Source organism: Theropithecus gelada, chromosome 4 (assembly GCF_003255815.1).
Source record: "Theropithecus gelada isolate Dixy chromosome 4, Tgel_1.0, whole genome shotgun sequence".
Taxonomy (NCBI): domain Eukaryota; kingdom Metazoa; phylum Chordata; class Mammalia; order Primates; family Cercopithecidae; genus Theropithecus; species Theropithecus gelada.
Window position 1 is genome coordinate 10,427,952 of NC_037671.1, and position 16,270 is coordinate 10,444,221.

Sequence of the window (16,270 nt, forward strand, 5' to 3'; positions counted from 1 at the left end):
GTAATACAATCTTAAGGAAAAGTTGCGTGGGGAAAAAAAAAGGAAATCACTATAGAGGCGACACACTGGGCTCACAAAATATTGTAGGAGATGTGGGGAGTTCCCATGAAGACACTCACAGTGCTTCTCTTCCCTGGCAGCTCACTGGGGCTCTAAGAATCCTATTGTTGGCCAGGGTGTGGTGGCTCACACCTGTAATCTCAGTAGTTTGGGAGACTGAGGTGGGCGGATCGCTTGAGCCCAGGAGTTCAAGACCAGCGTGGGCGACAAAAAATATAAAAATTAGCTGGGCGTGGTGGTGTGTATCTGTAGTCCCAGCTACTTGGGAGGATGAGGTAGGAGGATGGCCTGAGCCTGGGGAGACCGAGGCTGCAACGCCACTGCACGCCAGCCTGGGCAACAGAGCGAGACCCTGTCTCAAAAAAAGAAGAATCCTATTGCTCAGGGGGGATTGATTAAATCAGGATGGGCAGAAGAGGGCTGGAGCTCAGGCATCTGTATTTTTAGAGTTTTTTATATTATTCCAATGCGCAGCCAAGGTTGAGAGCCAAGGCTCTAGTCTACACCAATGGTTCTCAACCTTGAATGCCAAAGGAATGGCCTGGGATTTTATTAAAACTCAGATTCCAGTTCCATCGGTGTGTATAAGGGAAGCGGGGAGCAGAAGGGAGCAGGAGGTCAAGATATCTGTTTCCTAAGTAACTCCAAGAAGATATTAATTTTGCAGTTCTATGGATTCCATTTGCAGCTGCAAGGCTCATATGCTTTGAAAATGGCTCTATATAAACAAATGTATGATATCATTATAAAGTGCTACTACTGTTCTTTCAGAGGAAACTCATTTGTTCTACAAATTTATAGGAGCCTACGTGCTTTTGGAGGGATACAAAGATTGATAAATAGATGACTTCCCTCAAGTTATTTACAATTCAATTTATAATAGATGACATTTAAGTTAAGCAGAAAATAAAACTTCCTGATTGTAAGGCTTTCTGATGGTGGTGAGATGGGATGGGTGTTCGAGGACACTGGAGGGGTATTGATGGGTATTGAGGTTGAGGATATTAAGGGAAACTTTTGCTTCAGGAAAGTAATGAAGGAAGAATATCTGTGTCACGCAACAGAGGAAAAGTGGAAAATTCAGGAAAGAGGTGGAAGAAGTTCATAGCAAAAAGAGATTGAGGATCAGGGTTTGGGTTTGTTTTTTTGAGACAGGGTCTCACCCTGTTGCCCAGGCTGAGTGTAGTGCTGCAATCATAGCTCACTGCATCCTTGACCTCCCAGGCTCAAGCAATCCTCCCGTCTCAGCCTTCTGAGTAGCTGGGACTGCAGGCATTCACCAGCACACCTGGCTAATTTTTGTATTTTTTGTAGAGACAGGGTTTGGCTAATGCCGCCCAGGCTAGTCTTGAACTCCTGGATGCAAGCAATCCTCCCACCTCGGCCTCCCAAAATGCTGGGATCACAGGCATGAGCCACTGCACCAGACCATGAAAGTTTGAAAGAAGTAGTCTTATAGATGGTTATGAAGAGTTGGAAGTTTCTGAGGAAAGAGAGCCTTGTTTCTGAAGGTAAGAGGACATTGCTACTGGATTTGAGGTTTTATCTGGGAGCTCCTACTGGTCTATGATACTCACTGGGCTTCTCACATAAGCCAAGCACATAAGTTCAGCTAAATTTTCTCTAAAAGATTTGTCCATATGCCATTTGCATCTGACTTCCAAACCAAATAGATTTATAAACATTGAGAGCAGCTTTAGTCAAGTATTGGAACCTGGTGGTTTATACCATGAATCTTTCTGAATAGTTTCTCCTGGTGTCTTCTCCATGTATTTAACATTATCAATCAACAGCAGTCTGACATCAAGAGTGTTCAGATCCATTCATTTGCATCAGGCTGGGCACCAAGTGGACAGAGGTTGCTGGAACTTCATCTTTATTGGTCACCTGGCTGATACCAACTTTGCTGAGGCTGGCAAGCTCCACACCAGGCTTGCAAAATCTCCACCTGCTGACGAAAGCGCTAATGGATCTGCTGAGCTTTCAAGCTGTCGGACAAACCTGCTCCTCCTTGTCTAAGTGCCAGCAGATTTAGAAATGCCTCTGAGAGTCATTCCCCAGACTTGAGCACCTTAAATTTTTTTTAACCCACCTTCTGTACACACACACATACACATACACACACACCCACAATTTTTAAAGGGTAGTTTTTTTTTTCTTATTAAAAGTAATATCTGTACTAGGCAAAACATTCAGAAAACAGAAAAGTGTAAAGGAAAACATAAAAATCACCATAATCTCTCTATCCAAAGATAAACATGAGCTCTGTTCATATTTTGGTAAATTTCTTCCAGGTCACGTTTATTACAAATGCGGGATTACGCAGCAGAGGCGCTTTGCTATTCTACTTTGTCAGTTAACATTCTTGTTAAATAAGTTGAAAGGGGGAATCATTTTTCTTTTCCTAGTCTGCTCATATCCGTGAAGGCAAATAGCTCTTCCATAGTGTCAATTCCCACTAGTGGGTCATGGCCTTCATTATATACTGGAAACAGCGTTTGGTAAGAGAATTATCTGGTGTTCCAGATGCCATGTGCTGAGACTGCTGTTGGATTCAGTAAAGAATGGCTCTGTCCGAGGTAGGGATTAGTTAAGGTAGGTAGAATTTGCTGATTCTCACTCTCACAATATTCTTGGGGATAAGGTGTTGTGCCAAACTCCTATTAATCTCAGTAGGGAAGGTACCAGGTTCAAGAGGCCAAAGAAGAGACCAAGAGCTGACAAATGAGACACGGGGTTTTATTAGGGGGTTACATACAGGGGAGAGAGTCCGGCAGTGGCAGGCTGGACAACACAACCACGTATCCCAGTGGCAGTGGGTTGGGCAGGAAAACTGCAGCTGCCTGCAAACAGCATGAAGTTTTTATAGCATTTCCACTTAACACCCTCCCTGTGACGACCTCCACTTGGCAACCTTCGTTTAACCCAAAACTCAGGTCCTCGATGTACAGCCTGTGTTCCATGGAACGTGCCAGGGGTTCAGATGTTTATCATAGAAAAGGAACGAACTTCCGGGTTAGCTACTTGGGTTCCCTAGATTGGAACACACATTTAGATGCATCTGCCATCCAGGGTCATTCTCAAGAGTATGCTTAAATAATTGCTACCAGGTGTGTTTACCCTACATGAGACTATCCCAGGTTTAGGATAGCAGCCTCAATTACTTAAGAAGGCCACCTTTGTGTTCGTAAGATAATCTGCGTATTGTCATAATATTTGCTTAACTAACTACATAATCCCCCCTCAGGACATTTTCATATTAAATGCTCATTATTTCTTAAACTTGCCCTTTTCTTCTCACCTGTCAATAGACATTGATTCTCATGAGGCAATTCTTTCAACAAGCACTTACTGAACACTGACAGTGCTAGACTTTTCAGGATGCTGATGGTCAGGCCCTTCCCTGAGAGATGATTTTAGACTAAGGATGCATGGTTTGGGGAGCCTGTGAGCAATGGTTCTCATACCTGCCACACATTAGCATCACCTGGAAAGCTTTTGCAAAGGCCGGGGCCCAGGATACACCCAGACCAGGTGATTGACTGTTTCTGAGGATGGGACTTAGGCCTGTAGTTTTCAAAATTCCCTGGGTGATTTTAATGTGCAGCCAGGGTTGAGAACCAGTGCCAGAAAACAATGATTCTCATCAAATTGACTGCATATGAGAATCATCCAGGGACATTTTTAAAATAAATTAAACTACCTGGGCCCCACCCCAGAACAAATGAGTCAGAATCTTTGGAAGAGGGATCTGGGCAACTGTATGTTTTCCACAGCTCCTTCATATAATCCGGTACATGGCAAGTATTGAGAATCATTGCCACAGGCAATCTAGTGAATGAGAAAATCTGAAGTTGAACCCATTTCTGGCTCTTTGGCTTTGCAAGCCACGCATAGCTGTATGATGAAGAGTTACCTCTGAGCGTCTGTGTTGGGTAATGGTAACAGCAGGGCTGAGAACCTGAAGGCGTGGGTCAAGTCTTGGCTTTGCCATGTAACATTTGCTCTGCAATGTCGCACAAATCACAGAACTTCTCTGGGTTGGGAGTCCTGTCTACCTGCCTAAAAATCCAGTGCTCTTTCTACCATACCTACTGTTTTTAGACATTTTTTCTACCTTAATTGATATTTTACTGTTTGTTTGTTTGTTTGTCTTAGTGATCAGTACATAGACCTAATGATTCATATACATATGCAACTATATACATATAATGTATATAGTTGTTTTATTTTTTTTCCACACCTCCAGGTAGTATTTATCCCAGATTCCAAACTCTCCTGTGGCCTGAAAAATACTTAGTCTATTGGAAACATTCAGCAAGCTCTTTACAAAAATGACTGCAGTATCTTCAACACATTTTAATTGTATTCATAGTTTGTTCCAGTCATGTGCAAGTTTAATGTACAGCTCTACATCACATAATGGGACATCTTTAACAACAAAACCTCCCCGTGCCCAAGGTCATGGACAGGAGAAGAAGGGTGTACATTTCTACTTTATGCATATTCTAGGGAAAAATACTGTGGCTATCATTGACCCTTTTGAGCACTCTTGATTTTGGTCATTTATAATAGAACATGAGAAACAGTGACAGTGAATACAAATGAGTACTAACCGAATTCCTAGGCTGCTACCAGAAAATAAAATTTAAAGTCCCTTGCCACATTCACAAAGGCGGCAATAACTATATACAAGAAAAAGACTATAAACTTATAGAAAAGATAAACTCTGGCTTCTAAACAAATTACAAAATAGATTTTGCCTTTAGCCTTGAGTGTGACACAGAAAAATGTAAACCTGTAGACCTAGTTGCCAAAAGATACTTATCCTCCTCAGCCCAGGTATGAATTTCAAGTTTGGCCTGAGCCAGTTTGATCTTCAAGTTTTCTCCAAGTTTGTCCATGAGCTCAAACATATTCAAGTAGTCAGAACATTGCACACTGGGTAAACCTTTAATGCAAGCAGCCAAGTCCTCGGTCATGAAACCAGCCTCAATTGTCTCAATACAGACTTCTTCCAAAGCATTTGCAAAGAAGGCAAGCTCTTTATTGCTATCAGTCTTTGCTCTGAGGGCCAACCCTCTGGTCCAGGCAAAAATGGAAGCAATGGGATTGGTGGACGTCTCCTGGCCTTTCTGGGACATGTGGTAGTGACGGGTTACAGTCCAGTGGGCAGCCACTGCTTCTACTGTCTTGCCATGTGGACACACCAGCACACTGGTCATCATGCCAAGAGTAACATACCCTTGAGCCACAGAGTCTGACTGCATGTCACCATCATAGTTTTTACAGGCCCAGATGAAGCCTCCTTCTGATTTCATAGCTTGGACCACCGTGTCATAGATGAGCCTATGCTCATACAAGATCTTTTGGGCTTCAGATTGGGACTTGTACTGCTTGTCATATATCTCCAAAAAGATGTCTTTAAAACGTCCATCATATTTCTTCAAAATAGTGTTTTAGTGCTCAGATACAAAGGCCAACCCTTAGAGCCATTTGGAAGGAACTGTGTGCAAAATCTTTAATTGACTTATCTTGATTATACATCCCCATGGCAACACTATCATCCTCTTCCAAGTTATGTACCAGGTATGTCACCTTTTGGGTACTGTCACTTAGTGTGTAGGTTAGCTCTACTTTTCCAGGTCCAGGAACAACAAAATAAGTTGCTCTGTATTGATCCCCATAAGCAGGATGACCTACAATGGTGGGTTTTACCCATCCACTCACAAGCTGAGGGATATTTTTGCAGATAATGGCTTCTCTGAAGACTGTGCCACCTAGAATAATATTTTGGATGGTGCCATTTGGCGATTTCCACATTTGTTTCAACTTGAACTCCTCAACCCTTTTCTCATCAGGGATGATAGTGGCACAGTTGACACCAATGTTATACTTTTTTATAGCTTCTGCAGCATCCATGGTGACCTGGTGGTTGGTGGTATCATGATTCTCTATGCCTAAATCATAGCTATGTAGATCCAACTCCACATAGGGAAAAATGAGTTTCTCTTGAATCAATTCCCAAATGATTTGTGTCATTTCATCTCCTTGCGTCTCTACCACAGAACTGCCACTAATTTTTTTTTTTAGATATTTTGACTTTAATAAACCTTGAAAGTGTATCAATTTTTTTTAAATCATTTTTTATTTTTTTTGAGACGGGGTTTTGCTCTTGTTGCCCAGGCTGGAGTGCAATGGCATGATCTCGGCTCACTGCAAACCTCCACCTCCAGGGGTTCAAGTGATTCTCCTGCCTCAGCCTCCCAAGTATTCTCCTCCTCAGCCTCCCAAGGGATTACAGGCATGCGCCACCATGCCTGGCTAATTTTGCATTTTTAGTAGAGACAAGGTTTCTCCATGTTGGTCAGGCTGGTCTCAAACTCCTGACCTCAGGTGGTCTGCCCGCCTCAGCCTTCCAAAGTGCTGGAATTACAGGTAAGAGCCACCACGCCCGGCCAACAGTGAATCAATTTCTTATCACCCCAATTCCTTCCAGTCTTGCAGACTTAACTGAATGTAGTTTATCTCCTGCCGGGATGATATGCTGACGAGGACCTGGAGCGCCACAGCTGCTCACATACTCAGACTCACACACACAGGCTGGCAATCCCAAACCGGACTCCCGCTGCCTTGGTTTCTGTCACGGCCTTTGCAGAAACCCTGTATATAGTTCTTAACGGTGAGTACTGAAAATATAAAAAGCTATGCAACTGTAATTCTTTTCCAAACAGTTATTCTATTGACTTTTTAGCTTACAATTTGGAGACAAATTATTTTTTTTAGAAAGAGGTTTTCAAATGCCATTATCTTAAAACATTGAAAATTTGTTTGGTCTAAAGTTTGACTAATTCACGATTTAATATAGATATTACATGCTCAAACCTGTCCAATCTTTCACAACACATTGATAAAATTATTAGGAAAAATTGGATTACCAGGAATGAAGGTGTCATGGAGGACACCGAAGTCCGTCGGGGAACCCAGATCAGGGAATAGTTTTACAAATAATTTTAGTAAAAGACAAGGGAACAAAGCTAAGCAGTATAAAATGTTTACAAGTTAATTGCATGATCACGACTTTAAATTGCCATTTGATTGTGCTACTTTTTTTTTTTTTTGAGACAGGGTTTTCCTCTGTGGCCCAGGCTGGAATGCAGCGACCTGGTGCATCTCAGCTCACTGCAACCTCTGCATCCCCGGCTTGGGTGATTCTCTCAAGTAGCTGGGACTATAGGTGTGCACCACCACGCCCAGCTAATTTTTCTATTTTTAGTAGAGACAGGGTTTCTCTTTGCTGCCCAGGCTGGTCCCAAACCCCTGGGCTCAAGTGATCCACCAGCCTCGGCCTCCCAAAGGTCTGGGATTAGAGACATGCACCACCACACCCGGCCTGATTGTGCTTCTGGTTATGGGATGTTGGAAACTACCAGCACAGTTTCCACCACCTCCCCTCCCCCATCCACAGACTATAGTCAATGTCTCCCTTAATTTGATTTCCACTTATCTATGAATAGCTAAATTGAAAAATGTATGATGTATATAGAAAAATATACAACCAGGGTGGGGAAGGGGCATTAAATAAAAGAAAAAGAAATCTAACGCCAGGCCATGAGCTTATTTCTTTAAAAAAGTATTTACACTTATCAAAAACAATTTTTTTTTAAGGGATGGGGTAGGTTTCCTGCTTCTTACAAGTGTGTTTCTAGAACTACTAAAAACTTGCATTTACAAAATAGTTGGTAAAATGGCTCTTCTAGTGTCTGCAAGAAGGCAATGCTGAGATAATCGAGGGTACTCGGTTGAGGATACTCACCAGATTTGGCTGCTTTCTCTCCTGCTTCACCAGAGACTGGCCTCTTCTGGTTTTAGCATCTTCATTTTCTGCAGGTGAGTCTGATTTCATAGTTTTGCTCCTCCTTTCCCTTTTGTTTACACTTTCTCACTTTTATTATTTGCATATTTTAAAATCAGTTCCAGCATCTGCAGGAGCAGGTTTGGATACCATCCTGCTGATCTCTCCGTGACTGTCTCTTGAACTGAACCGCTCCTTTTCCCCGGCTTCCTGGCGGAGGCAGTGTTGCAGGATGGCACTGCGAGGGCCTCTGCAGAGCTGCACTGGCTGCAATTCTTACCACCCCTAAGCTGCTGGGACCCTTAAAACTTCTTAAAAGCATCAAAACTCCTTTTTGCTTGTGCAATCTTGCACAGAATCCTGATATTTCATAGGGATAGAGCTGTAACTGTCCCTGTTGAAGTGGGAGTAAGTACATTTCTGTGGAATGCTCATACCCTCGACCTGAAAATTCCACCCGTCATCGTGATGCTGACAGATTTTTTACCTTTGAATATGAAAAATGATTAAGAATACTTTGGGGGATTTTCTTTGCATAAAGATAAATTACCAGTCACTTCTCCCAATTCTTTTTATTTTTTATTTTTATTAATTTTACAGAGATGGAGTCTTACTGCGTTGCCCAGGCTGGCCTCAAACTCCTGAGCTCAAGGAATCCTCCCACCTTGACCTCCCAAAGTGCTGAGATTACAGAAATGAGCCATCATGCCTGAGCTCCCAATTCTCAAAGTTGGAGAAAACAGGGGAAAAAGGCGACGTTGATGGTGAGGAGCTTGGGAACCAATAGCCCTCATGTTCCTGTCTGCTCCTGTCAATGAGGGAGGGGATCCTTGGTGGAATACCTCACATGAGAGGCAGGAGTCAAAATCTGACGGGGTAAGAATACAGGACCCCGGTGGGCCCACATTGTATTGGCGTCCTTTATCCATAAAGGGTGAGGTGGAAAGTGAAAGGAATTCTAACACCATATATCTCTCATTTCCTCCTGAGAGAATAGGGTTGTGACACAGCCATATTGGACCTGGTCATCCCTGATGGTCCATCAGGTACTACATAAGACCAACAGAAACTACTCGCTGAGCCATCCCTATTAGGTGACCCGTGACTTTGATTAATGACCACTAATCTGTGTTCATTGTTTACTAGCAGGTTAATAAGCCTTTAGTAATACCAGAGAAGAAAACAATTAGGAAAGTACAGGCTAGATGACTGTATGACCTGCAGAGAGCCTAGACTTTTATCTGGCCCATCAGTTTGGGCTCTATAGTAAGTGTAGCCCAATATTTCCTTTAATAATTATGTAGGACTAACGTCTCATCTCCCTTGGTAGCTCCAAACACTTGACTTATGAATAGGCTCTCTTTCTCTTCATTGCTATAATTCTATCCATCACCACCCTTGTTAAAGAAAATATATATATATATATATAAGTTTTGAAATTGCTTATGTTTTTATAGAGATTCAATTGCCAGTGAAATAATCTTGAAATTTCTAGATAGCACTGGGCATGGTGGCTCACGCCTGTAATCCAAGCACTTTGGGAGGCTGAGGTGGGAGGATCACTTGAGTCCAGGAGTTTGAGACCAGCATGGGCAATATGGCAAAAGCCTATCTCTACAAATAATACAAAAATTAGCCAGATGTGCTGGCAGGCCCCTGTAGTCCCAGCTCCTTGGGAGGCTGAGGTAGGAGGGATCACCTGAGCCCAGAAAAGTTGAGGCTTCAGTGAGCTGTGATTGTGCCACTGCACTCCTTTGGGTGACAGAGTGAGACCCTATCTCAAAACAAAACAAAATAAAACAAAACAAATGTCTATGTAGGCATTTTGAGTGAACTAAAGTGCGATATTCATATAGAAATATATACAGATCATTAAGTACAGAGTGGGATGAAGTTTCTCACTCATCAACATACCATGTCCCCAGGTCAAGAAACAAAACATTACTGTCATACCAGAAGTCCCCTCTTTGGACCCTTTTGGTCACCCCCACCCAATGTAACCATTATCCTAATTCTTCTTCTTCTTCTTCTTCTTTTTTTTTTTTTTTTGAGGCAGAGTCTCACTCTGTCACCAGACTGGAGTGCAGTGGTTCGATCTTGGCTCACTGCAACCTCCGCCTCCCAGGTTCAAGTGATTCTTGTGCCTCAGTCTCTTGAGTAGCTGGAATTACAGGTGCATACCACCACACCTGGCTAATTTTTGTATTTTTAGTAGAGACGGGGTTTCACCATGTTGGGCAGGCTGGTCTCAAACTCCTGGCCTCAAGTAATCCGCCTGCTTCGGCCTCCCAAAATGCTGGGATTACAGGTGTAAGCCATTGTGCCTGGCCACCACTACCCTAATTCTAACACCATATATTAATATTATCTATTTTTGCATGTTTCCTTTTCAAGTTAACCAGTTTAAGTTTGTTCCTGTGGACAGAAAGACTTCCTATTAGTATTTTTATCTCATCAATTATAAGGCTAAAGAATGCTTTTTTTTTTTCATCTTTTCCCTTAGTGCCTTAGAGTGGTTGGACCAGCTTGATATAAAGCTGTAGAGCTCAAAGGCTAAAACGTCTTTCCCACAGATGCTGTCAGTCTATTTGTTTAATCGTTTGACCGAGAGGCGCTGTGAACATCTCTTTGGTAGCTGGTGCATTTTAGTGCTTATTTGTGAATCCGATTCAAGCCATATATATTTGCATATTTTACTTTCATGCATGTGTGAAATGTGCACATACACACACACAGAGCTCCTGTTTTTCCTGCATTGATTTCTCCTTTCCTATTTCTACCCTCAGTAGACATCCTTCTCTACCCCACGCTATCCTTGCCTTGGGCTCCTCGTACAAACCTTCCTCAACAAATCCCGCTCTCCAGAATCAGTCACCCCTGTACACACTGCCTTAAAACGATTGACTATTTATCATTCAAAAGGCACACACAACCATGGAGAATCCCCTTTCACTTCTACTTTTGATGTAAAGACCATAAGAAATCCAGGTTTGGAAGGGGAAACCGTGTAGTTAAAGCAACTGGTAGAATGTGTGGCTTTTCATTATCTGCCTGAAGTTCCATTCTGAGTTTTTCCTGAATGAGGATGGAATGTCTGTGTTTATACATTTTTTTCTTTTTAAAATATGTCTCAGGCTGGAGTGCAGTGGCTATTCACAAGTGCAGTCATAGTGCACTATAGCCTCAAACTACTGGGCTCAGGCAATCCTCCCACTTCAGCCTCCCGAGTAGCTGGGCCTACAGGCAGACACCACTGCTTGTGGTTCTACGTTGAGACATTTGTTTGTTGAAGTGACAGGCACCCTGTTTATGAGCTCATTCATTCATTCTTTCACTCACTCATTCATTAATTCATTCATTCAACACATCTTTCCTCAGTCCTATAATGTGCCTGACATTGTTTGAGAGGCTGAACTTCTCGAGGGAGAGATCTGTTCTTCAGACCAGAGGGAAATTGGGAAGCCCAAATAGAGGACAGTATTTATAGATCTGACCTTTAGACTACAAGAGGCACCTAATTCCTTAAAATAGAATATTGTTGCTTTTCATTATGCCATGCACATGATAAGAGCTCTGTATATATTTTGGGATGAGGGCAATAGTATTGTACATGTTTTTCTGAAATAAACTGGTAAAACTTTGGATTGTTTAGATTGAAATGAATACAGATCATTATTACTTTTTAAATTAAGTCTAATTTCTTAGTTAAGTCACCACAACATATTTGCAGTTGTTTGTGTATGGGCCTGTTTCTTTCTTGGAATAATACTCACTCCTTTTTAAGCTGCCACCTTTCCTGTTAGTTCTACTATGATGGTGAGCATCATATTCTACCTTTGTATATTGCCTTTCATTTTAAAGGCTTATGGCAGAAAGATCTGAGGCATCCTTAAGGAAGCATTAGGTAGATGTATGAACAAAATACTACATATCCATTTTGTGTTATGCAATAAATCATATAGTGCTTGCTTCAGATGATTTCTTCCAGGTTCACTCAGCAACATTCTCTACCCAGACTATATAGCCTTGACTTTCAATAAAAAACAAATATGAGGCCAGGTGTGGTGGCTCACGTCTGTAATCCCAGCACTTTGGGAGGCTGAGGTGGGAGAATCACCTGAGGCCAGGAGTTTGAGACCAGCCTGGCCAACACGGTGAAACCCCGTCTCTACTAAAAATACAAAAATTAGCTGGGTGTGGTGGCACATGCCTGTAATCTCAGCCACTTGGGTGGGTGAGGCACAAGAATCACTTGGACCCAGGAAGCAGAGGTTGCAGTGAGCCAAGGCCACTCCAGGGTGGTGCATGGGTGACAAAGTGAGACCCTGTTTAAAAAAAAACCAAAGATGAGTTACCAAAAAAGTTTTAACAAAGGGCACAGCGAGGAGAAAGTCCTCCTTTTCATGGCCAGCATTCTGTTTCCAGTTGATAGTTCGCACATAGCCAGGTTTGACTGAACTCATCCCTGTTAGTGTAAATTTCTCTGAGATCTGAACTGGGAAGAGGAAAGAGACATTAAAAATGAGCTCTCTGAGTTGTGTTTAAATTCGTCACACTGAACCCATGACTGTTAAGCCCATTCACAGCTGTAGTAATTATATTGCATAATCAGTGAGGGGAAACCCTCCCCCTTTTGTATTCTTATTGAATAGAGAAGACAGATAAATGTCAGAGCTCTGCCCTAAACTAAGATTACTTCCTACAAAAGAATTCTGGACTCAGAAGGGAAGCATGATCCTTTACAAGTGAGCTCACCTTGTCCACTCTTAGCTCAGGGATCGCAAACTCATAGATCAGTGATTCCTAGTCTGTAGGGCATGGATGCCTGATGAGGCATTTAAAATCGTGGGATTGCATTGCAAGCATTATCTATAGACTGCATACACAATATTTTACACCTACACGTACTATTCAAAAACATGGGGATGTGTAATTGCAATTGATAAAATACAAATTTGCTCAAAGGCATCGCTAAATTCATGACAGTTTTTAAAATAATACTAATACACAGTGTTTCCTCCATGGTTATTGTCAGAAGATTTTCTTTGCTTAGAAGAAAATTAGCAGTTTTGGGTAACAAGATGGTCCTCGTAATTTAGAAGTTTGGGGGTCACTGTTTGAGAGTGCTGGTGATTTATGTTTAACTCATGGATGACTTCCTCCTAGCTCTATAAAATATTGAGGTGTTGACATCCCAAACTTGTTATAACTGGAACATACATATGAATCCTACTCTGCACAAGGCACAATATTCTTGATTTCATATTTTCCTAACTCCCTTTGTCTCATGGCATTTACAAATCTTTTTTCTTTTTCTTGTTTGAGATGGAGTCTTACTCTTATCACCAGGCTGGAGTGCAGTGGTGTGATCTCGGCTCACTGCAACCTCTGCTTCCTGGGTTCCAACGATTCTCCTCCCTCAGCCTCCCAAGTAGCTGGGACTACAGGTGCACACCACCATGCCCAGCTAATTTTTTTGTATTTTTAGTAGAGATGGGGTTTCACCATGTTGGCCAGGATGGTCTTGATCTCTTGACCTTGTGATCCGCCCGCCTTGGCCTCCCAAAGTGGTGGGATTATAGGTGTGAGCCACCACGCCCGGCCCAGCATTTACAAATCTAACTGAAGAAATATGAAATAAGTGCACACAAAAGTTACATAACAAGTTAAGAAATGCAAGGAGAAAACATACAGTACACGAACAATTGCCGAATGCTGTGAACTCAGAGACAGCAGAGAGGGAAAGGTAGAGAGAGAGAGGGAGAGGAAGGTGAGTGGTATGGTGAGAGGAAGTGTGTTCCCAGGGCGCACATCAGAGCAGGTTTTTATAGACTCTCATTCCTGACTCTGCTGATTGCCACCCAAGTAACCATGGATAGACAACCTGACCCCACTAAGCCTCTGTTTTATCATCAATAAAATCAAGATTATAGTAATAATACCTCTCATATTGTGTTATTGTGAAGATAATTTATGACAAAATATATTAAATGCTTTGTACTATAGCTAGTGTATAATATGTGCAAACTAAATGGCAGCTGGTATTTATTCTATTAGACTGTAAATCCCTCCAGGATGGGAAGTATGACTAACTTATTTTTGCTTCCATAGAATCTAGCACAATGCTTGACTCATAAGCACTCAATAAAAGGAAAACATTTGCTGAATGTTTTGAATGTAATGAAGGGAAGGATAAATGGATAAATGGTGGGTTGAATTTTTTTTTTAAATGAACTATGGGCTTTGGTGACATGAAAGGGTGTCACGGAGAGCAAAAGGTGAATCTAACCGTGCATGGAGACGAGAGGAGGGCACTGCAGTGGGAGAGGGCAGGAACCAAAGCACAGAGGCAAGAAGGCACCTGGGATTGGGTACTGGGATTCGGCTGTGGAGGGAGTGGCCTGCCAGGCTGGGGAGTATGTATCTTACCTGTGAGCAGTGGGAGCCCATGAAGATTTGTGAGGGGGAGAATGGCATGAGGAGGGAAGTTTCCAGAGGGTTAGCCTGGTGCTGGTGTGGAAAGGAAAGGGGCAATCCATGCTAAGCAAGAAGTGGTTAAGTCCCTAACCAGAGTGACAACTATGGAAATAGAGACAAAGGACTGATTGAGGAGAGGACAGAGGTCCCACATCTCAATTCTTTCGGAATTGGTAAGGTGGTCACTTAAGCCATCTACCAACACACATGCTGACTCTTGAAAGGGCACATTTTTCGCTGGGCGTGGTGGCTTAGGCCTGTAATCCCAGCACTTTGGGAGGCCAAGGCGGGCAGATCTTGATCTCAGGAGTTCGAGACCAGCCCGGCCAACATGGTGAAAACTTGTCTCTACTAAAAATACAAAAATTAGCTGGGCATGGTGGCACATGCCTGTAATCCCAGGAGGATGTAGTTGGGAGGCTGAGTCAGGAGAATCGCTTGAACCTGGGAGTCGGAGTTGCCGTGAGCCAAGATCATGTCATTGCACTCCAGCCTGGGCAACAAGAGCAAAACTCTGTTTCAGAAAGAAAGAAAGAAAGAACGAAAGCAAGCAAGCAAGCAAGAAAAGAAAGAAAGAAAGAAAGAAAGACAGAAGGAAAGAAAGGAGGGAGGGAGGGAGGAAGGAAGGAAGGAAGGAGAAAGAAAGAGAAGGAAGGAACGAAGGAAGGACCACATTTTTGAAAATCACTGTGGGTGAGTACTGAGTTAGAGAAGAGACAATGGAGGGATGGATTGACAAGGAGTGCAGAGCCTGCCGCATGAACTGAGTCAAGGAAAGGTGATTTGAGTGGTAGGGTTTTTTTTTTTTTTTTTTAGAGAGATGGGAAGATCAACAGTGGTGAGTATTAGAATGGGCAATGGAGAGGGAATAATCTATAAGCGTGGAATTGAACTCGGGGCTAAACTGCCAATGACAGAGACTCACTTGCCTGAACAAAAGTGAACTGGAAGTCTAGTAACACGGGCAGAGCCCGACGGCTCTGCCTGTGGTGGGGCCGAGGGCACAGGTGAAGCCTGCTGGATGGAGCCAGACTGGGCCACTCCCCCTCCCTGTGGAGGAAACAGAGCTATGGTCACCTCCCTTCCCCCTCCACACTCCATGGAGATCTCCCCTCTCTCCTCCACGTCCCATGGATACTTCCCTTCCCCTCCGCATCCCATGGAGACCTCCCCTGCCGCCTTCAATTTCACTTGGCTAGGAAGACACGGTGGAGCTAGCGCAGGTGGCCTGCTTCTTTTATGTTTTTGGGAAAGCAGTCTGTCTCTCTGGAAGAAGTTATTTTTTCTTAGATAAAGGGACTATCTCTGGGGGAAAAAGTGATTCCAAAAAAAGAAATAAAGAATGAAGAAAAATAAGGACCTCCTTTCTCCTACCCTTGGGGGGAATTCACTCATTCATTACCACATTTAACTGAATTGAAAAATAGTCCCTTTCTTCTTCCAATAACTACTATTGCCAGTGACTACTTGATGTTGTCTTCTGTTAACCACATGACATCCTCTGTCTGTGAGTTTGTGGAGCACCAGGGAAGAGGTAAGAACACCCAACTCTACTGCTTTTCTGTGACACAGGAAGATGCTGTTAGGGCTAGGTATTCTCTGGGGTTCTTAAAAACTCTTTGGAGAATTAGATAAATCCAAGAAGACTGAGAAAAATCACATGTAGTGTTTCCCCAAAGAACTTTACAAAGGTTAAGATGCTCTAGCCTGAAACTAGAACTTTAGCATAAATCTGGTCTGAAACCTTGGTTAAGGATGTAACAGTTTATACTGGGGAATCTGTATGTGGATCTGAAAAGCAGGCAGCTTTCTAGATTTCTTATACACATCTGGTGCAGACATAAAGTGGTGCCACCATCTCAGATGATACTTTGACCT

At 42.7% G+C, this 16,270-nt stretch overlaps 1 protein-coding gene across 1 annotated transcript; it reads right to left on the reverse strand.

The window, feature by feature from the left end:
* Window positions 1-2,450: 2,450 nt before the first annotated feature.
* Window positions 2,451-15,553, reverse strand: LOC112622516 (isocitrate dehydrogenase [NADP] cytoplasmic-like). The gene is given in 6 exon segments (XM_025382308.1): window positions 2,451-2,545; window positions 4,859-5,521; window positions 5,524-5,553; window positions 5,556-6,162; window positions 12,271-12,410; window positions 15,322-15,553. Coding segments are annotated over 6 exon segments (1,767 nt in total).
* Window positions 15,554-16,270: the final 717 nt, after the last annotated feature.